The sequence below is a fragment of the Giraffa tippelskirchi genome, chromosome 11 (assembly GCF_054371585.1).
Source record: "Giraffa tippelskirchi isolate mGirTip1 chromosome 11, T2T-mGirTip1v1.2.pri, whole genome shotgun sequence".
In the NCBI taxonomy this organism is placed as follows: domain Eukaryota; kingdom Metazoa; phylum Chordata; class Mammalia; order Artiodactyla; family Giraffidae; genus Giraffa; species Giraffa tippelskirchi.
The window spans coordinates 10,344,033-10,365,605 of NC_137285.1; the positions used below are offsets into that span (position 1 = coordinate 10,344,033).

At 42.4% G+C, this 21,573-nt stretch overlaps 2 protein-coding genes across 14 annotated transcripts in view; one reads left to right on the forward strand and one right to left on the reverse strand.

Moving 5' to 3' along the window:
• The window catches only part of TMEM116 (transmembrane protein 116), a 155,152-nt gene that overhangs the window by 58,689 nt on the left and 74,890 nt on the right, over positions 1-21,573 (reverse strand). For 4 of the 13 annotated variants that reach the window (XR_014069987.1, XR_014069981.1, XM_081546274.1 and 1 more), the window contains 2 exons: positions 18,122-18,261; positions 17,210-17,272 (listed from right to left, as the gene is read on the reverse strand). The exons of 2 other annotated variants lie outside the window; for them this stretch is intronic. Coding sequence is in view for 8 of the 11 variants with exons in the window: in XM_081546274.1 (XP_081402400.1) it covers positions 18,142-18,261 (120 nt within the window). In the remaining 3 variants the exon portion in view is untranslated. Of the gene's footprint in view, positions 1-4,387; positions 6,998-16,276; positions 17,092-17,209; positions 17,273-18,121; positions 18,262-21,573 lie in introns of those variants that run through there. 7 more of the 13 variants (XM_081546276.1, XM_081546273.1, XM_081546277.1 and 4 more) reach the window with 5 other exon arrangements.
• Positions 9,838-13,174, forward strand: LOC145527892 (disintegrin and metalloproteinase domain-containing protein 1a-like). Its single transcript, XM_081546239.1, has one exon. The coding sequence runs from the start codon at positions 10,235-10,237 to the stop codon at positions 12,689-12,691; it is 2,457 nt and encodes an 818-aa protein (XP_081402365.1). The 5' UTR covers positions 9,838-10,234; the 3' UTR covers positions 12,692-13,174.

Genomic DNA, 21,573 nt, shown 5'->3' on the forward strand with positions numbered 1-21,573 from the left:
TCTATGCAAGACACTGTGTGCAGTCAAATGCTCTACCCCTGAGCAATAACCCCTAGCACATATAACATCACTGCTGCTGCTGCTGCTGCTGCTGCTAAGTCGCTTCAGTCATGTCCGACTCTGTGCGACCCCATAGATGGCAGCCCACCAGGCTCCGTCGTCCCCCGGATTCTCCAGGCAAGAATACTGGAGTGGGTTGCCATTTCCTTCTCCAGTGCATGAAAGGGAAAAGTGAAAGTGAAGTCGCTCAGTCGTGTCCGACTCTTAGCGACCCCATGGACTGTAGCCTACCAGGCTCCTCCATCCATGGGATTTTCCAGGCAAGAGTACTGGAGTGGGGTGCCATTGCCTTCTCTGATATCACATCACTGACACTGGGCTAAATACTCTACATTCATCCTTAATTTAATCCTTCCATGCACAATATGAGACCTCCATCTTGTATATAAAGAAACAGAGGCTGGAGAGTTCTGCTCTAGAGTTGGTAAGGAGTGGAACCTGTATCACCATCACTCTCTCCTAGACAACTGCAGAAGTATTTACCTGATCTCTCTGCTCCCACAATAGTCTATTTTCCACCCAGCAGACAGAGTGATTCTTTTAAAAAACAAGTCAGAACACACCCATTATCTTTTAAATGCTGCTGGTAGGTCCATAGCCTGAGGGCCCCGTGTTGATCATTTGATTTGACAATGGAGAACTGTTTATCCACTGACATCCTGGAGTTGGCAGTTTGGATGGATGCATGGGGGTGAAAGCTTATTCCAGTGGAGTCAAAATATAAAACATGGGCCCAAAACCATTTGTGAAGGTGTTTGACCTCTTTACTATTCAGAGGAATGCAGATTATCTAGCCGAAGAGAGATATCACTATCCACTCACAAGACTGACTACAGAAGAAGGAAAATTCCAAGTATTACTGTGGAACAGTGGAAACTCGCATCAACTGCTTTAGAAATGTAAACTGGCATGCCATTTTGAAATAGCATATACTGAATACCCTTGACCTTTGTACCCTGACATCTGCATCCTCTCATAGATAATAATGGACACAGAAGCACAATTCACAGTATTCCAAAAGAACTCCACGTTGTATTCACAGATAATACAGTGGACGTTCAATTGTGACAGACCCACACAGAGAAATACAGGAGGAGAGCAACGGAAAGGAATGAACCACAGTGGCACACAAAAGTACTAAGCAAACTTAAATACTACTGTGGAACTAAAGGGGCTTTACATTAACACTGCATTCATCTGGCTTCATATGAAGTGAAGAGGGAAAATGGGAAGCACTTCCAAAAGGTCAAAATAAGGGTCTACAGAAGCCCCCTCCTCCAGAAAAGCAGTGGTAACACTGGCAAAAACAGTCAAAATCAACTTTTTTGCAAGTGTGGAAACTGTCTAAGTCACAGAACAACATAACAGCTGAATCTTGGTGAGAGCAGCGAGGTGTGTGAACTTTTAACTACCCTAATTCCCATAGCCTTCTCCTCAGGTCCCCACGAGTCATCTCAAGTACAACTCAACTGCATCATCTCAACCACAATGGCTGTGAAGACACGCAGCCTGGTGGAAAGGACAGAACAGTGTGGCGCTCCCTCAAAAGCCTATCCATAGCATTACTACTAATTTGCGTGTCTGGCTGGTCCCTGGAGAATCCCCATTCGAGAAACTTGTATTCCTATAAACCTCATAGGAGAAAGCGTAAGGCAAAAGTTTCACGGCATTGGATTTGGCAAAGGTTTCTCAGCTATGACACCAAAAGCACAGGCAACAGAAGAAAAACAGACAAAATGGACTTTAGGAATATATTTCAATTTTGTGCATCCAAAATTACTACACATTCACAGAGTGAAAAGGCCACCCACAGAATGAGAGAAAATAGCTGCCAATCATATATCTGATAAGGAACTATCTAAGATATCTAACGAAAACTCCTAAAATTCAACAACAAAAAACCAAACAGCCTGATTCAAAACATGCGCAAAGGACTCAAATGGAAATTTCTCCAAAGAAGATACACAAATGGTCTTTCGCATATGAAAAGATGCTCAATGTCACTCATCCTTAGGGAAATGTCAATCTAAACTACAATGAGATACCACCTCATATCCATTAGCATGACCACTACAAAAACAAAAGAAAACAGAAAAGAACAAGTGTTGGAGAGGAAGTGGAGAAAACTGGAACACTTGTGCCCTATTGGCGGGAAGGTAAAATGCTACAGCTGCTGTGGAATGGTATGGCAGCTCCTGAAAGATATTAAAACGAGAATGACCATGTGATCCAGCAAGTCCACTTCTAGGTATAAGCCCAGAAGAATGGAAAGCAGGATCCCAAAGAGAGATTTGTATGTCCATGTTCAAAGCAGCATTATTCACAACAGCTAAAATGTGGAAGCAACCTGAGTGCCCACAGAGGGGTGAATGGAGAAGCAAAAGGTGGGCTATACATACCATGGAATATTATTCACCCATAAAAAAAGATGGGAAATTCTGCAAACTGCCACAACATGGACGGATCTTGAGGGCATTATTCTAAGTGAAATAAGCTTGTCACAAGAAGACAAATACTGTTAAGATTCCACTTAAATGATGTACTTGTGTAGTAAAATCATACAGAGAGAAAGTAGGAGAGAGGTTGCTAGGGGCTAAGGGAAAGAAGATAATGGGGATTTATACTTTAATGAGTATAGTTTCATTTTTATACAACGAAGAGAGTCCTGGAGATGGACAGTGGTAATGGTAGCACAACAGGGGACAGTACTTAATACCACTAAAGTCTACACTTAAAACTGGTTAAAATGGAAAATTTTATATTCTGAATGTTTTAACAGAATGAAAAACATCCAAAGAAAAAAATGAGATAATTTTCCGCTCTAAGAGATAACCATTGAGAAAGTGCAAAAGCCCACAGAACCGGAGAAAATATTTGTAAATTATATACTGACGGAGATTAGTTAGTTCCCATGAAATATTAAGAACTCTTACAACTCAACAAGACATCCTGTTTTAAAAGGGCAAATTATGTGAGCAGTTGTTACTCAGTTGCTAAGTTGCGACCCCATGGACTGCAGCACCCCAGGCTTCCTTGTCAATCAGCCAACTCCCGGAGCTTGCTCAAACTCATGTCTGTTGAGCTGATGATGCCATCCAATCATCTCATCCTCTGTCGTCCCCTTCTCCTCCCGCCTTCAATCTTTCCCAGCATCAGGGTCTTTTCCAATGAGTCAGTTCTTCGCATCAGGTGGCCAAAGGATTGGAGCTTCAGCTTCAGCATCAGTCCTTCCAATGAATATTTAGGACTGATTTCCTTTGGATTAACTTGTTTGATGTCTTTGCAGTTCAAAAGACTCTCAAAGAGTGTTCTCTAGCACTACAATTTGAAAGCCTCAATTCTTCGGCACTCAGCTTTCCTTATGACCCAACATTCATATCCATACATGACTACTGGAAAAACCATAGTTTTGACCAAATGCACCTTTGTCAACAAAGTGATGTCTCTGCTATTTAGGACGCTGTCTAAGCTGGTCATAGCTTTTCTTCCAAGGAGCAAGTGTCTTTTAATCTCATGGCTGCAGTCACTATCCACAGTGAGTTTGGAGCCCAAGAAAACGAAATCTTGTCATCGCTCCTACTTTTCCCCCTTCTGTTTGCCATGATGTGATAGGACTGGATGCTGTGATTTTAATTTATTTGATGTTGAGTTTCAAGCCAGCTTTTTCACTCTCCTCCTTCACCCTCATCAAGAGGCTGTTTAGTTGCTTTTCACTTTCTCTGATTAGAGTGGTATCATTTGCATGTATGAGGTTGCTGATATTTTTCCTGGGAAGCTTTTACTGGAAGTTCTCAGTTCATGCACTGCTGAATGAATCCTACCTTAAAGGATTTTGAGTATAACTTTGCTTGGAAGTGAAATGAGTGCAACTGTACAGTAGTTTGAACATTCTTTGGCACTGCCCTTCTTTTAGGACTGGAATGAAAACTGATCTTTTCTAGTTTTCCAAATTGAGTGTAGCACTTTAACTGCATCATATTTTAAGATTTTAAATAACTCAGCTGGAATTCAACCATATCCACTAACTTTGTTCACAGTAATGCTTCCTAAGGCCCACTTGACTTCTCACTCCACATGTCTGGCTCTAGGTGAGTGATCACACTATTGTGGTTATCCAGGTCATTAAAACCTTTAAAACCTTTTTTATATAGTTCTTCTGTGTATTCTTGCCACCTCTTCTTAACCTCTTCTGCTTCTGTTAGGTCTTTATCGTTTCTGTCCTTTATCATGCCCATCTTTGTATGAGATGTTTCCTTGATATCACCAATTTTCTTGAAGAGATCTCTCTAGTCTTTCCTGTTCTATTGTTTTCCTCTATCTCTTTGCATTGTTCATTGAAGAAGGCTTTCCTATCTCTCCTTGCTGTTCTCTGGAATTATGCATTTAGTTGGGTATATCTTTCCCCTTCTCCCTTGCCTTTCACTTTTCTTCTTTCCTCAGCTATTTGTAAAGCCTCCTCAGATGATGACCTTGCCTTCTTGCATTCCTTTTTCTTGTTCAATTCAGTTCACTTCAGTCGCTCAGTTGTGTTTGACTCCTTGCGACCCCATGAATTGCAGCACGTCAGGCCACCCTGTCCATCACCAACTCCCAGAGTCTGCCCAAATCCATGTTTATTGAGTTGGTGATGCCATCCAGCCATCTCATCCTCTGTCGTCCCCTTATCCTCTTGCCCCCAATCCTTCCAAGCATTAGGGTCTTTTCCAATGAGTCAACTCTTCGCATGAGGTAGCCAAAGTATTGGAGTTTCAGCTTCAGCATCAGTCTTTCCAATGAACATCCAGGCTGATCGCCTTTAGGATGGACTGGTTGGATCTTTTTGCAGTCCAAGGGACTCTCAAGAGTCTTCTCCAACACCACAGTTCAAAAGCATCAATTCTTCGGCGCTCAGCTTTCTTTATAGTCCAACTCTCACATCCACACATGACCACTGGAAAAACCATAGCCTGGACTAGACGGACCTTTGTTGGCAAAGTAATGTCTCTGCTTTTTAATATGCTGTCCAGGTTGGTCATAAGCTTCCTTCAAAGGAGTAAGCGTCTTTTAATTTCATGGCTGCAGTCACCATCTGCAGTGATTTTGGAGCCCCCAAAAATAAAGTCTGACACTGTTTCCACTGTTTCCCCATCTATTTCCCATGAAGTGATGGGACCAGATGCCATGATCTTTCTCTTGGGGATGATTTTAATCACTGCCTCCTGTACAATGTTACAAACCTCTGTCCATAGTTATCCAGGCACTCTGTCTACCATATTTAATCCCTTGAATCTGTTCATCACTTCAACTGTATAAGCTTAATAGATTTGATTTAGGTTATACCTAAATGGACTAGTGGTTTTCCTTATTTTCTTCAGTTTAAGCCTGAATTTTGTAATAAGGATTTGGGCCACATGTCAGCTCCAGGTCTTGTTTTTGCTGGCCGTATAGAGCTTCTCCATCTTTGGCTTCAAAGAACACAATCAATCTTATTTCAGTACTGACCATCTGGTGATGTTCATGTGTAAAGTCATCTCAGGTTATTGGAAATGAGTGTTTGCTATGACTGGCATGTTCTCTTGACAAAACTCTTGTTAGCCTTTGCCCTGCTTCATGTTGCATTCCAAGGCAAAACTTACCTGTTATTCTGGGTATCTCTTGACTTCCTACTTTTGCATTCCAATCCCCAAGGATGAAAAGGACATCTTTTTCTGGTGTTAGTTCCAGAAGGTTTTGTAGATCTTCACAGAACCAGGCAACTTCAGCTTCTTTGGCAACAACAGTTAGGGCACAGACTTGGATTACTGTGATACTGGATGGTTTGCCTTGGAAACAAACCAAGATCATTCTGTTGTTTTTGAGACTGCACCCAAGTACAGCATTTCAGACTCTTGTTGACTACTATCAGGGGACGTTCAACTTTAAGGGATCCAATATGTTTTCTTCCTTTGTGTGCCGTTTCTCAAGGACTCTCTGTTCCTTATCAGTTCCTGGAAAACAGGAACGAGCAGAGCTGCACGCAGTTCTCAGGACTGAGATCATGAGAAAGGGCACCTGCTTGGATTCCCTTCAGTGACTCCCTTCAGTGACCTTGTACTTAAAAGACTATCCATTTTGTTGCAACTGGTAAAATTTCATTCTTTTTAATGGCTGAGTAATCATTTTATTGAAGATATATAAGCATGTGTTTCTACAAATAAAGTACCCTTGTTTCACTCGAAACTTGGGTCCCCCGTGTCCTTCTTTTCTTTGCCTTCTTTTTGTCAACTCCAGTCCCCAGGTCCTGGTCTGTAAAGACCATAACAACTATGAGCTACTTCATTTCTTTTAAGGGATTCTTGCCCACCGCAGTAGATATAATGGTCGTCTCGATTAAATTCCCCATTTTCATACATTTTAGTTCACTGAGTCCTAAGATGTGGATGTTCAATATTGCCATCTCCTGTTTGACCACATTCAATTTACCTTGATTCATCAACCTAAAATTCCAGGTTCCTATGCAATACTGTACTTTACAGCGCTGGACTTTACTTTCACCACTAGACACATTCACAACTGAGTGTCGTTTCTGCTTTGGTTCAGCCTCTTCATTCTTTCTGGAGCTATTAGTAATTGCCCTCTGCTCTTCCTCAGTAGCATACTGGACACTTTCCAACCCGGAGGGCTCACATTCTGGTGTTATCTCTTTTTGCCTTTTTCATACTGTTCATGGAGTTCTAGCAAGAATACTGGAGTGGGTTGCCATTTCCTCCTCCAATGGACCACATTTTTTCAGAACCCATCTGTCTTGGGTGGTCCACAGCGTGGCTCATAACTTCATCGCGTTACACAAGCCCTTTTGCTATGATAAGGCTGTGATCCGTGAAGGGGGATGTGAATAGACATGTCTCTGAAGAAGAAATAAGTGAGCAATAAAAATATCACCTGGGCTTCCCAGTCACTCAGCGGGTAAAGAATCTACCTGCAATGCAAGAGACAAGAAGACATGGTGTTCAGTCCCTGGGTTGGGAAGATTTCCTGGAGGAGGGCATGGCAACCCACTTCAGTATTCTTGCCTAGAGAATCCCAAGGATCAAGGAGCCTGGCAGGTTACAATCCACAGGGTCACAAGGAGCTGGACATGACTGAAGTGACTGAGCATGCAAGCAAGCATATGAAAAGCTGTGCAACATCACTAATTATTAGGGAAGTGCAAATCAAAACTGCAATGAGATACCCCTTAATATCCACTAGGATTGCTACAATCAAAAAGACAATTACAAATGCCAATGATGATGTGGAAAAATTGGAATCCCCATTCATTTCTGGCAGGAGTGTAAATTGTCCAGCAGCTTTGGAAAACAGTTGGGCAGTTCCTCAAAGGCTAAACATAGTTATCACGTGACCAAACAATTCCACTCCAAAGTATTCATTCAAGGGATATGAAAACATACTTCATGCAAAATCTTGTACTGAAATGTCTATAGCACTACTATTCATAATAGTCAAACAGTAGAAACAACCAGGATGTTCATCAACTGATGAATCAAAAACTATGATATATCCATATAAAAAGAATGTTATTTTGCCAAATGGAAATAAAGTATTGGTATCTGCTATGATACGGCTTTGAAAACTTTATGTGAGGTGAAATAAGCCAATCACAGAGGACTACAACTATAATATAGGAATCCATTGCTATGGATTGTCAAGAATAGATAGAATCATAGAGATAGAAAGGAGAGTAGTGGTGACCAGGGGCTGCAGGGAGCAGAGAATGGAGAGCGACTGCTAATGGACATGGGAGTTTTATTTTGGCATGAGGAAAATGTTCGAAAATTGCTTGTGGTAATGACTGGATAACTTTTCGATCATACTACAAACCACTGAATTGTACACTTTAAAGGATGAGCATTCTGGTATGTGACTTTATATCTCAATAAAGCTGTTATTAAAAGACAACTAAAGTAAAGTGATATAATTTGGGGATGCACACATTTAGGAAGCAAAAATAATAATGAAAGTGAGGAAGTAGTCATCATAAAAGACAAGATCATGATCTCTCTGAGCAGGAGGGCATGAGATTGGCAATGGCATGTAGGTGACTTCTATGAAGCTAAAACTACTGATTACCTCATCAGGGTTGTACTTAACACAGCTGTTTCTCTCTCTCCCCTCCCTCCCTTCCTTGTTATTTCTCTCTTTTACAGTAAAATACACACAATATTAAATTAACCATATTAACCATTTTTAAGTGCACAGTTCACTGGCATTAAGTTCATTCATATTGTTGTGCAACCATCATCAATATCCACTTTGAGAATTTTTCATCATCTGAAACTGAAAGTCTGTACCCATTAGACAAGAACTCCCCACTCCTCTATTACCGTACCCAGGGTAACCTCTATTCTACCTTCTGTCTCCATGAACTTGGCTATTTATGGAACTTCATATATGTGAGATCATAAGGTATTGTCTTTTTCATTTTACTGAATACTAATTCACTGAAAAGCACTCTTATGCTTTACGCATATTTTGTGACTGTGTTAGGAGTCAAAATAAAAAAATTTCAGAAAATAAAGAAAGGAGTGATACAAATTGGAACAGAACGTCTCTACACTCTTTCAAAGAATTTCATTGTAAAACAGAGAAAAGGAGAAACTAGATGGTGACTGGAAGGTGATGTTGGCTGACAGGGATGGTTTCATAAAGGTGAGAAATAACAGTAAATAATAAGACTGGATCCAGCAGACAAACAGATGCTGAAGATGTAAAAGAGAGAAGGGAGAAATGCAAGAGTGAAGTCCATGAGAAATTAAAAGGGAAGGACCCTCCACACACAAGTAAAAGGACTCGTCTTAGACTGGAGCAAGGACAATTTATTCACGATAGTGCGGGGAACATTCAGATACAGGTGGTGGACTCAGCTAGTGTTTATATGTGGAGGTATTCTTTTGATTGCTTCTATGAATATTTTTCTCAGTGAAATATGAGGCCAGAAGAAATTAGGAGAGTGAACTGAACAGCAAAATGTAGAAAGAAGTACATTTTGAGATCATGTCTGTGCCAGCATGGTTTTCGTGGGTTTTTCTGAAGGCATTTACAGATACTCAGGGCCGGCACAAAGCCAAGTAGAAACACAGAAGATACAGCAGATGAGACAGCACAGCAACCACACCTGGGAGCTATTTATTCATTCAATAATTCTTGTTCATCTACTCTTGGACCAGCACTCTTCCAGACCTGGGAGAGTGTATAAGGAGGAACAAACAGAAGTGGCCACTGAACACATGGAAGTCATATACGAACACAGGGGAGACTTGAGGATACCTAGTCTTCAACAGGCATCGTCTTAAGATACTGCTATGCCAGGACCAGCCCAAGAATGGTAATAGGTCTGGAGATACTTACCAACCAAGATTCCCATGATAACTGCACAAAGGGAGACTGCTCTGTTGGCATTTCCCATACACACTTTTAGTGTTATAAATACACACTGTGTTATAAAGAGAACTTGAGAAACTGAATTCTGATGACGTTTTAAAAAAGTAGGGAATGTCAATCATTTGTCCCATGGGTGACCAGCACACTGGGGTTTATCTGGGGGCACAATGCAGCCACCACACTGGCTTTATCTAACAGATTGGTCTGTTGTGCACTGCATCTATAATGCCATGTTACATCTAGTTATAATGTCCATGTGACACAGAACAAGAGCGTCAGAAGAGAGGAAATGGGCAATGGAGTGTGCCCACCGAAGACCTCCAAGCCTCCTGGTCTAGAACATTAGGAGTCAGCTGAGCAACGGACGATAGCAGGAGTGGGGGAGGGGTGTTCCTTGGGGTACAGTTGAGGAAGGCATGGAGGTTTTGTTTCCTTTCTCAAGGTACAGTCTTGCATTTTAGAGTTTGCAGTCCCTCTTCATGATTACAGCTCTTCCTAATGTCAGAAAGACCTTAACAAAGGAGCAGTGGAGTTGATGGTGTGGAGGGAAGTCGCAGAGAAAAGACACTATTTGAAGCATAACAGAGAGATCCGAAAGACTAAAAAGGACACAGCCAGAGGCTGACCTCTGAGAGGCAGGCAAGAGCCACCCTTTGTGCAGCCAGCATAGATCTGAAGTGAGTACCTGTGACAGAGGGTCTGTGTGTCAGGGACAGCTGCTGCTGCTGCTGCTGCTGGACACAGGCCCTGCATCATCAACTGATTCGCTAGGGCCATGTTAGTGGCAGCGTCTGTGAGAGACTCTGCCTCTATACTGCCTTCTCTATGGAAAAGGCAAGTGGCTATGTCTGAGGCTATCAGAGTGCTTCAAACTTGGGCTCCTCGGATGAAGGGCTTGAGGCTGGCCCTGGTGCCAGGGCTTTCATGTGCCAGGTTGGGGATCCTGTTGTTCTTGGTACTGATTTCTCTGCCAAGCCTGTACTGTGACCTGGGCTCAGTATATCACTCTTCCTATGAAATAGTCATTCCCAAGAGTCTGACAGTGGAAGGAAGGGAAGACCAGGTGGAAAAGCTCTCCTATATGCTATTTATGCAGGGCCAGAGGCAGCTGATTCACCTCACGGCGAAGAGAGACTATTTTGTGGATAACTTCCCAGTCTTCAGCTACCACAATGGCATCCTGGGGCAAGAAACGCCTTTCATCTCGCAGGACTGTCACTACGAAGGCTACATAGAAGGAGTCCCAGGTTCTTTTGTTTCTGTCAACACTTGTTCGGGCCTCAGGGGCCTCCTGATTAAGGAGGAAAAATCCTATGGCATTGAGCCCGTGCACTCTTCCAAACGGTTTGAACACGTCTTGTACGCCATGGCCCGCGAGGCTCGAGTCTCCTGTAGCGTCACGTCCAAAGACAGCCAAGTGGCGTCCACCAGCCGGCAACCAGAGAGCAGCAAGCCTCACAGCTGGCAGGTGCCACCCGACTTGTGGTCACATACCAAGTACGTGGAGATGTTTGTCGTGGTCAACAACCAGCGGTTCCAAATGTGGGGCAGTGACGTCAATCAGACAGTCCAGAGAGTAATGGACACCATAGCTCTGGCCAACAGCTTCACAAGGGGAATAAACACAGAGGTGGTGCTGGCTGGAATGGAGATCTGGACTGAGGGGGACCTCACAGAGGTCCCCGTGGACCTGCAAGTTGCACTCAGGAATTTCAACAGCTGGAGACAAGAGAAGCTCTTCCATCGTGTGAAGCATGATGTTGCCCACATGATCGTTGGACAGCATCCTAAAGAGGACATGGGGCAGGCATTTCTCAGCGGTGCCTGCTCAAGTGATTTTGCAGCAGCCGTGGAATCCTTCCACCACGAGGATGTCCTCCTGTTTGCAGCACTCATGGTCCATGAGCTTGGACACAACTTGGGTATTCGGCACGACCATTCGGCCTGCGTTTGTCAAGATAGGCCCTTCTGCCTCATGCATGAAAACATCACTAAAGAAAGCAGCTTCAGCAACTGCAGCTCTGACTTCTTCCACCAGTTCCTCTGGGAACACAAGGGGGCCTGCCTGTTTAACAAGCCTGGGCACAAAGGCCGCTTACGGAGGGCTTCCCGCTGTGGCGATGGCATTGTAGAAGGAGATGAGCAGTGTGACTGTGGTTCTAAGTGTGAAGTGCACCCATGCTGTGACACCACATGCATGCTGAGAGAGGATGCAGAGTGTAGTGATGGACTCTGCTGTGATAAATGTCACCTGAGATATAAGGGATTCATGTGCCGTGCTGCTTTGGGAGAGTGCGACCTCCCAGAGTATTGTAATGGTTCCTCGGGAGAGTGTCCCAGAGACAGCTATAAGCTAGATGGCACAATGTGTGACAGAATTCACTACTGTGCTAGAGGTCGCTGTAAGAACCCTGACAATCAATGCATGGATATATACGGGTCCCCTGCAAGGTCTGCCCCAGAAAACTGTTACGTTTCAATGAACACAAGAGGGGACCGGTTTGGAAACTGTGGTACCACCAGCTCACCGAGGTTAACATATCTGAAGTGTGCAGATGATAACGTATTTTGTGGGAAACTTATATGTACAAATGTTAGACAGATACCACAAATCAAACCCAATCATACACTGATCCAGGTCGCTCACAAAGATGACTGGTGCTGGAGCATGGATGCCTATGATACTGCTGATATCCCTGATGATGGAGACGCGCACACTGGCACTCTCTGTGCCCCACACAAAGTCTGCATGAACCACTCCTGTAGCCATTATGCTGTGCTCCAGTATGACTGCCTGTCAGCAGAGACATGTAATGGGAGAGGAGTTTGCAACAATTTTAGGCACTGCCATTGTGAGGATGGCTATGCTCCCCCTGACTGCAAAACTCCCGGAAATGGGGGTAGTATAGACAGTGGCTCCCCTGGTAAACCAAGGGACAGTGTTGACAGTAATCCAAGTGTAGAGGAAAGCAAAAGTCATGCTGCAGATGTTGGTAATTTTGGCAGAAACAGTGAAAATAAAGATGAAAGCCAAAGCCTTCACAAGATACTGTACATAGTCCCCCTTTTTCTCTTGGCAATGTTTTTAGCTCTAGTTATTGCTGCCAGTTTTGGGGCTAGAAAGGATATGTCACAGTGCTCACAAGAGGACCTAGAAGAACCCGAAGAAGAAGCTGTTCAAATAGAGGAGGCAGTCAGAAAAGTGGAAGAACCAGGTGCAGAAAATGAGTAGTGCTAGGAAGAAGTCCTAACATAGCAAACTCCCGATACGTTGGGTACGAAGGAGGTCAGCTGAGCAACGTGCTGTGGGCACTGACAGCTGCACAGGCTCTGATTGGGACTCTACAGTCTACACAAATGTCCAAATGTGGGAGGAGGGATTTTTCTTGTTTAGAAAGAAATTATTTTAGTAACTCATTATATTACATGTGTAAAGTTATTGAAAAGACAATGCTTTACTTTTTCCCATTTTCCCATTTCATGAAACTCATTTAAATTACACTTTTCTCATGGATTATTCTTATCAATATCTCTTCTTAGTACGGCAAATTGGACTTCCTCTGTTTTCCAGCGAATGCCATATTCCATCTATTGCTTAACCTAACATCTTATCTGTGTGCGTGAGCGCACATGAGTGTATGTGTATGTGGGTATACACACTGCTATCTTTGTTTTTTCACCTCATTCACAATTACATATTACGTTAAGAAAGTTATTTATATGATTTGTTTCTCTAATTTGCTTTTAGAAGTATATTCATTAATATACTGTCCGACTCTTTGCAACCCCATGGACTGTAGCCTACCAGGCTCCTCCATCCATGGGATTTTCCAGGCAAGGGTACTGGAGTGGGTTGCCATTTTCTTCTCCAGGGGATCTTATCAACCCAGGGATTGAACCTGAGTCTCCCGCATTGTACGCAGACACTTTACTATATGAGCCACCAGGGACGTCCTTATTCATTAAATAAATGTTTAAATGAAAAAGTAGGTAAATATTTGTTTTCAGATAAGGTACCACTACATGTTTTATGGGCTTTATGGAGCCTATTACCTGTTTCTTCCAGTTTGCTTTAGAGGAAGCTACAATTGATCCAGAGTGGTCTGATCACTCTGTGTCTGCGTTCATGGGGGAAAGGAAGCAACCTGTGGAGTTCAGTTGGAAGTACTGATTATTCTTTTTTCTTTCTGTTTTTCTACTTCACTTATTATATTTATTTCTTATTTCCTTTTTAAGTTAACATATTGTCGACTGACAGTCCAAACAAACAGAGCTTTGGAGGGGAGTCAATTGTGTGTAAAGAGAACACAAAGTGTGTATTACATAACATTACTCATTCTGTGCAAGACACCTACTTTACATTAATTCTTAAGCATCCCATTTACCCTATCAGACCTCCATGTTGTCCACGAAGAACTAGAGATCAGAGAGTTTTGCCCTAGAACTGGACTGCATTCTGCCCAAGTATGACAGAGTCTACATTCTCCACTTCCTCATGAGTCTTTTCCTTTAGTCAAAAAAAAAAAAAAAAAAGGGAGAGGGAACTGATATATCCTTAATTGCCCAGGATGTGACTTCTTTCTCAGTGACTCTAATGAAACAGAAGACTTACAAGTGAATGTTGATCTCTATCATGAACTTACCACACTGTGTAGTTATTATTGATGAAAGAATCTTTTCCCTTATTACATCCTGCCATCATGGAGTGATAGGTTTATGTCCTATTCAGCTCCGAGGGCCCAGATCACCTTAGGTGCTCAGGAAATGTTGACCAAGTGAATGACTTTACCAGAGCCAACCCTAAAATAAGATGGTAATGTAAGTGGATATCCTTGCTAGTTCTTAGACAGAACACAGATGAAACCTTTCTCAGGAGTTGTGTTGCGTTGCTACAGGTTAAGTATTCCCAGCCTTGAGAAATTTCCAGAGCATCAGTCTTTGATGGTACATTTGCTGAATCCCTTTTCTAACTGCCCATTCCTAATGTGAGGGGCAGGGGGGCGGGGGAAGCAAACAAAAGAAAGGTAAGACCTGGCTTAGGCTTTCAAGAAGCTGATGCTAATTACTTCTGGTGGAACAAAGCCAAACTTCAGAGCAAAATCCAAATTCAAGCCTTCAGTTATGTAAATTTCCAGGCCACAAGATTTGCTGGTAACCAAATCTCTAGACATTGTATGCCAGAAGGTCAAGATTCATGTGAAAGCACACTATTAGTTGGTAGTGGCTTTGAGAACAAGAGTGAAACTGGGTAACTGAAGGCCTCCAAAGGTAAACCTGTCATTAGAGACTTCTGAAAAAGATGTGGAGGATTTCTGCTGAGAAGCACTCCAGTGCAGAACAGAGGTGGTAGCCTTCCTAAGTGCACATGCTGATGACTATAATAAAACCTAGTAAGCATCAGTCTTTTAAAAAAACTGAAGAAACAGAAGGGAATCCTGATTTAGGTACAGGGTACTTATGCTTAGCTAACTTAAAGGTGCCCTTTAAAAACCAAAAGTCAGGTAGATAATTGAGAATCAATCAATAAAACTTATTTAGGATTTCACAATATTTGACAACAAAATTAAGCAAATACGGAAGCTGTATAGATTTTAAAATTTTTAGTTGCTGTCTTTACAATCAACCCTCAAGATTTACAGGCAGGAAACAAAGGTTAGGACAGCTCTTTAAATAAACTTCTTCTGAAAGAATGATAAAAAAAAAAAAGAACAGATTTATAAGTTGTCAGGTGAATCTTAAAATGCGTGGAAACTCCACAGTTTGGGGATTGAAGGCTGAAGCTCTTTAGGGTAGACTACAGGAGGGAAGTGACCAGTTTTAATGTGGGCAGGAGAGAGAAGACAGGGTAACCTGCTTCGGAATGCTCTAGGTTCAAGGTTCAGTGTTCTGTATTTTGTGCGACTGCCTCTGCTAAGGAGAAGGAAATGGCAACCCACTCCAGTGTTCTTGCCTGGAGAATCTCAGGGACAGGGGAGCCTGGTGGGCTGCCATCTATGGGGTCGCACAGAGTCGGACACAACTGAAGTGACTTAGCAGCCTCTGCTAAATGCATTCTCTGGCCCGTTCGGTTTGGGGGACTCTGAGAAATGCCAATACACTTTCCAATAATCTGTGTTGGCAGCGACTCGTGACCCAGCCAGTCACTGCCCCAGCATATTCTGACAGTGACTTCTTGCTATCCTTTATCTGCCTTCCCTGGGTGGCTGCTGCCTCCCTGTGCTCCCTGCGGCCAGTGGAGATCAAAGCCCTTCCCTTAGCTTTGCAAAGCATAGACACGTTCAGGCTCTGGGCTGGCAGGGAGGGAGAAGGAGGGAAATTACAGCGAAATTTTGATGTAGCCAGTATTAACGCTCACAGGGAGACTTGGATAGGTTCTCTCTTTGGATATCCCTAACCTGACCTCTCTTCTTGTCCATGTAAGAGTGCTTTTGGGGATGTCCTCATAACCTGAAGTCAAATTCCACTCTCTTCTCTGGGCTCAGATGAAGGAAAAAAAAAAAAGATTTATAAACAGGGGTGATATCATCAACCTCTCAGGGATGCGATTCTGCACAAAATAAAGTTTTATATTAGTTTGCAAAATTTTTTGAAAATGTGTTAAAAAATTAAAAAAAACCTTCTTGTGTTTACTAACTTCAGTTCAGAGTACAGTTTTGGTGTTTCCTTTGGGCAAATGCGCTTACCAAAAGGTTTTCTCAAAACCCAGAGCAGGTTTCCTTCAAGGATGATTGCAAATGGCTGACTCTTTAAAAATAAAATTCCCCATGCTTCTGGACATTCAGTTTTAAAATTCTGTGCAGGAGGGAAGACTAGGAAAGACAGATAAAATACCACTTTTATTATTCAATAAAACTATGAAAATCTTACATAGGAGGTTATGTAAGGAGGTTATGCCAGAATGAAATACATGAGGGTAACAAATCACTCTGTGAATAACAAAGCCATGGTAACTCCTCTCTCAGGTAGAAAATATTTTTTTAAATATTCCAAAAGAAAACATCAGAGGTGGAATCATGGCTGACCAAGTGTTTGCAACCTCATGCCTGTTTCATTGCTGTAATCTATCTTCCTGGCCAATCTACCATCTGACCTGTGATTTCCCAGACACTGATTTTATTGCCAGCCTGGAGTTCAGGAACTCGCATTGCCCCTCTCACCTCCAGGGACCCCTGGACCCTGCCCCCATTATCTAGGGCAGAAAATATAAACTTGGTGAAACGTTAAAGGACTGTGACAATTGCAACCTCCTGTCTTTGTCTAACCACTGTCTCCCACGACTTTTGAAAACAAGTATTTCCTCATATCGGTATGTCTAACAGGAAGAACCTCTGTCCTCACTACATACCATGGTCACTTTCCACTCTGGGCTTTTGATCATTGCCTTGTTTCCACTGAATTACCTTCCCCTTCCCTTCCCCTAATAAGTTCATAACTGTCACAGCTCCAGTGAGGCTCTTGAAACTGCTCCTGCATACCTCCATTTTTTTTTAATGAAAACATGGGTTCCCTCTGAGGATACTCTTGGGAAGAGCCTATAAGGAAGTCAGCCTGAAACAGATCATCAAGTGGTTGTTTTCTGTAGAACAAGGAGCATATATGCATCCTTATGGTCAAGTGAAGTTTCCAAGGTACCTGGAGAGTGAGAAATGTGTTTTTACTCACGGAGCATGTTCTCAGAATCTCAAATTCTGGACATACTCTTCTGTTGGCAAGGAAACGGAAAGAAAACCATATAGCATACAAAAGGAATAAACTCCAAAACTACAATTTATTCCAGTAATGCATTTTCAGTCATCTAACAATCACGAGCTGGCTGCAGATGATTTCACATGAAAAGTAGAAACAAAAAAGGCATAATGTCAGTGCCAGGGAACAGGAGAAAAAGCTCTCCCTCATGTCTTCCACTGCCCAAAGCCATCTTTATCTGCCTAAAGCCATCCTTTACCCCTTATCAGCCCAAAGCCATCCTTTACCATTCCATGGATAAATTAGGTCACTATAAAAATACAGAAATGAAAATAAATATGCTAAATAAAGCAAAAGGTACCGATTAATTCTTTGCTTTTTAAAAATGAGAATGCATTTCAACTTTGAGGTAACTGACCTTCATGATCTAAGGAAAGCTCACAGACAGAAATCTCTATTGGAAAACTAAAACTGCTGCAATAAAATAATATATATATATATATATGTTAAATTCCCCCAACTACCGAGAGTCTGCATTGAAGAATTTACATTTTATATAACAACACACCTAAAGAAAAATCTATTAGTCTTATTCTAGAGTTTTTCCAAGAACAGATACCATTTCTAATCAACTTTATTGTCCCATTAGCTGTTTTTATAACCCATGTAAACCCCTAAAAATGTTTCCCAAAACAACTCAAGCATAAGAGAAAAGAGTAGGATAGCTTTCCTAAGGCAATGTCAGAGCTCCCTTCTTCTCCTTGGAGCTAAGAGCATGAGTGCTGTGTTAGCTTGAGGTCTTGTGTTCTTCAAGCCTAACAAATCCAACTGGGAAAAAATTTCTGAGAGTGAAAAACAGCCTTTTCATAAAGGATAATATTGCCTTTCTTCTGATTGAGGGCTTTCATATTCCATGTCCCCAAGTCCCAAGTGTTACTTTCTGGCTGATTGGTCTAAGATGTGGAACTTCACTAACCTTAGGCCTGGGTTTCTGCCTCAGTTGGATAACCACACCAAGGTTCTCAACCACACAGCGTAACTGGGAGATTCAATTAGATCACGTAAGTGCTGGTATCCAGTGCAGTATCTGGCATACAGCAGGTGCTCAAATAAATTCTGAGATGATATAAAATCAAATGTGATGATGGATGTAAGACAGTATTGTTAATTCTAAGCTACTCAGCAGTGATACGATTTAGCCACTATCAAGTCATCATACTGAATTTCCTTTACATCGATGGCATTCTGACCGACCATATCACCATCTGCAAACATACTCTATTTCCCCTACTCAATCGTACATCCCTGGGGCTGAGGAACAAGATCTGGCTAGTGGGGCAGTCACTGCCTTGGGCGCAGTTGTGGGTAAGAGTGATGGGGACTTTATTGTTTTCCTCAAGATCACGGTGGCATTCAAAGCAATCTAAGTCAAGGATTCCAGCTTCCTCCCTCTTCTGACTAACTTCAATCTTTAACATGTAAATGGCCCCGGACAGCTTGGTGGCCAAGCTTGATGCTTTCTACAGACGTCCAATTTTTTTTTTTAATTAGTTTATCTATTTTTTAACTTTACAATATTGTATTTGTTTTGCCATACACTGACATGAATCCACCATGGGTGTACATGTGTTCCCCTTCCAGAACCCCCCTCCCAACTCCTTCCCCATCCCATCCCTCCGGGTCATCCCGGTGCACCAGCCCCGAGCACCCTGTATCATGCATCGAACCTGGGCTGACGATTCGTTTCACATATGATAATTTACATGCTTCAATGCCATTCTCCCATATCATCCCGCCCTCGCCCTTTCCCATAGAATCCATAATACTGTTCTATATATCTGTGTCTCTTTTGCTGTCTTGCATACAGGGTTATCTTTACCAATTGACTAAATTCCATATATATGTGTTAGTATATTGTATTGGTGTTTTTCTTTCTGGCTTACTTCACTCTGTATAATAGGCTCCATTTTCATCCACCTCATTAGAACTGATTCGAATGTATTCTTTTTAATGGCTGAGTAATATTCCATTGTGTATATGTACCACAGCTTCCTTATCCATTCGTCTGCTAATGGGCATCTAGGCTGCTTCCATGTCCTGGCTATTATAAACAGTGCTGTGATGAACATTGGGGTACACGTGTCTCTTTAAATTCTGGTTTCCTCAGTGTGTATGCCCAGCAGTGGGATTGCTGGGTCATATGGCAGTTCTATTCCCAGTTTTTTGAGGAATCTCCACACTGTTCTCTATAGTGGCTGTACTAGTTTGCATTCCCACCAACAGTAAGAGGGTTCCCTTTTCTCCACACTCTCTCCAGCATTTATTGCTTGTAGACTTTTGGATAGCAGCTATTCTGACAGGTGTGAAATGGTACCTCATTCTGGTTTTGATTTGCATTTCTCTAATAATGAGTGATGTTGAGCATCTTTTCATGTGTTTGTTAGCCATCTGTATGTCTTCTTTGGAGAAATGTCTGTTTAGTTCTTTGGCCCACTTTTTGATTGGGTCATTTATTTTTCTGGAATTGAGCTGCAGGAGTTGCTTTTATATTTTTGAGATTAATTCTTTGTCCATTGCTTCGTTTGCTATATTTTCTCCCATTCTGAAGGCTGTCTTTTCACCTTGCTCATAGTTTCCTCTGTTGTGCAAAAGCTTTTAATTTTAATTAGGTCCTATTTGTTTATTTTTGCTTTTATTTCCAATATTCTTGGAGGTGGGTCATAGAGGATCCTGCTGTGGTTTACGTCGAAGAGTGTTTTGCCTATGTTTTCCTCTAGGAGTTTTATAGTTTCTGATCTTACGTTTAGATCTTTAATCCATTTTGAGTTTATTTTTGTGTATGGTGTTAGAAAGTGTTCTAGTTTCATTCTTTTACAAGTCTCATTTTAATAAGAAAATGAGACTTGTTGCCGCTGCCTCTAATCACACATTCATTCAGTCATTCATTTAGCTGCTAAAGTCTTCATCTATGAACTGTTCTATTACTGTGGAAATGGTAGGCAATAAGACCAAGTCTCTGATCCCATGAAAATTTTAAAACCTACAAAACTGACACAAATAAACAGAAAACTACACAATGTGCCAGGCTGTGATGTGTGTGATGGAACGCCATGAAGTCGTGCAAGGGGAACAAGAGTGATGCTATTACTGTAGAGTGCTATTTTAGGCCAATGGTCAGAGAAGTCTTGTCTGGTAAGGTGATGCTGGAGGAGAGACATGCAGAAAGTGAGGGAAGAAGCTCTGCAGGTATCAGGGTGAAGAGCAAACCAGGGAGAGGGAACTCTAAGTGAAAAGGCCTTGAAATGGGAGCCTGCCTGGCATGTTTGAAGAACAGCAAGGAGGTCAGTATATCTGGACACAGTGAACATCACGGAGAGTAGTGTGAGGGCTGAGAGGAGACCAGACACATGAAGACTTGGAAAGGAATTATGTTTTCATTTCAGCAGAGATGGGAAGAAGGGAAGGGTTTAAGCAAAGGAGTGAACAGAGCTGTGAAGCACTGAAGGATCACCCCATCTGCTATGGCAGTCAGGAACAGGCAGAGACAGGGGAAAGGCAGAAGCGGAGAACCCTTAGATACTCCTGTGATTTGCCAAGCAGGCAATGTTGGAAACTTTTAGGAGGATGGCTGTACTGAGCAACTGAAAAGAGAGTTGCCCTTTACTGAGATGGGGATGAGTGTGGAGAGAGCACACACCAGACACATTCAGTTTGAGATGCCCATTAAACACCCATGTGGGCACGTCAGCTTGGCAGTAAGATGACTGAGTCTGGACTTCAGAAGAGAAGTCAGCCAGACTTCTCTTAATGTGATGGTTGTCAGTGTTCAGATGATATCCCAAGCAATGGGACCAGGTGACACTGCCAAGGGAGCAAGTACAGCCAGGGAAGAGAAGAGATCCGAGGACCCAGTGAGGATTGAGCCGCAAGGTGCCCTCTGTGTAGATGGTGATGAGATGAGGAGAATTCAGGAAAGAAGTGAGAGAAATATTGGCCAGTATGGTATGGGCACCACTAAGAGAGAGTGTTGCCCTGAAAACCAAGAGAAGAATGTGTTTCTAGAGGACTTTTACTCTACCAATGATACAGTGCAGGGCCCTGTAGGGCTCCTGGGCACAAGGCCTTTGTGTCCCCCATTGCTTTGATGACAGGAAACAGCATTCTGTCAGCCTGCAGGACCTTCCCCGAGTTCCAATAGACAGATTCGAACAGTTGCTTATTAGGGGAGGGTGGGAATGAGAGACTAAGGAAAAACAGTCAAGAGCAGCCTTGGGGCAAGGTTCTGTTTCCCCATCAAAGGATACACACAACAGTATCTTTGAGCTGTTTTGCAGATACTGAAGCCCTCTTGAGGTGGGAGAAGTTAATGATTAATGATGGTATATTGCCTATAGCATGTAGACACCAGATGAGTTGGACCTGAAGGTC

What these genes read in the sequence shown, in the direction of transcription:
- LOC145527892 (XM_081546239.1), top strand. Translation starts at nt 10,235, where the DNA reads ATGTTAGTGGCAGCGTCTGTGAGAGACTCTGCCTCTATACTGCCTTCT.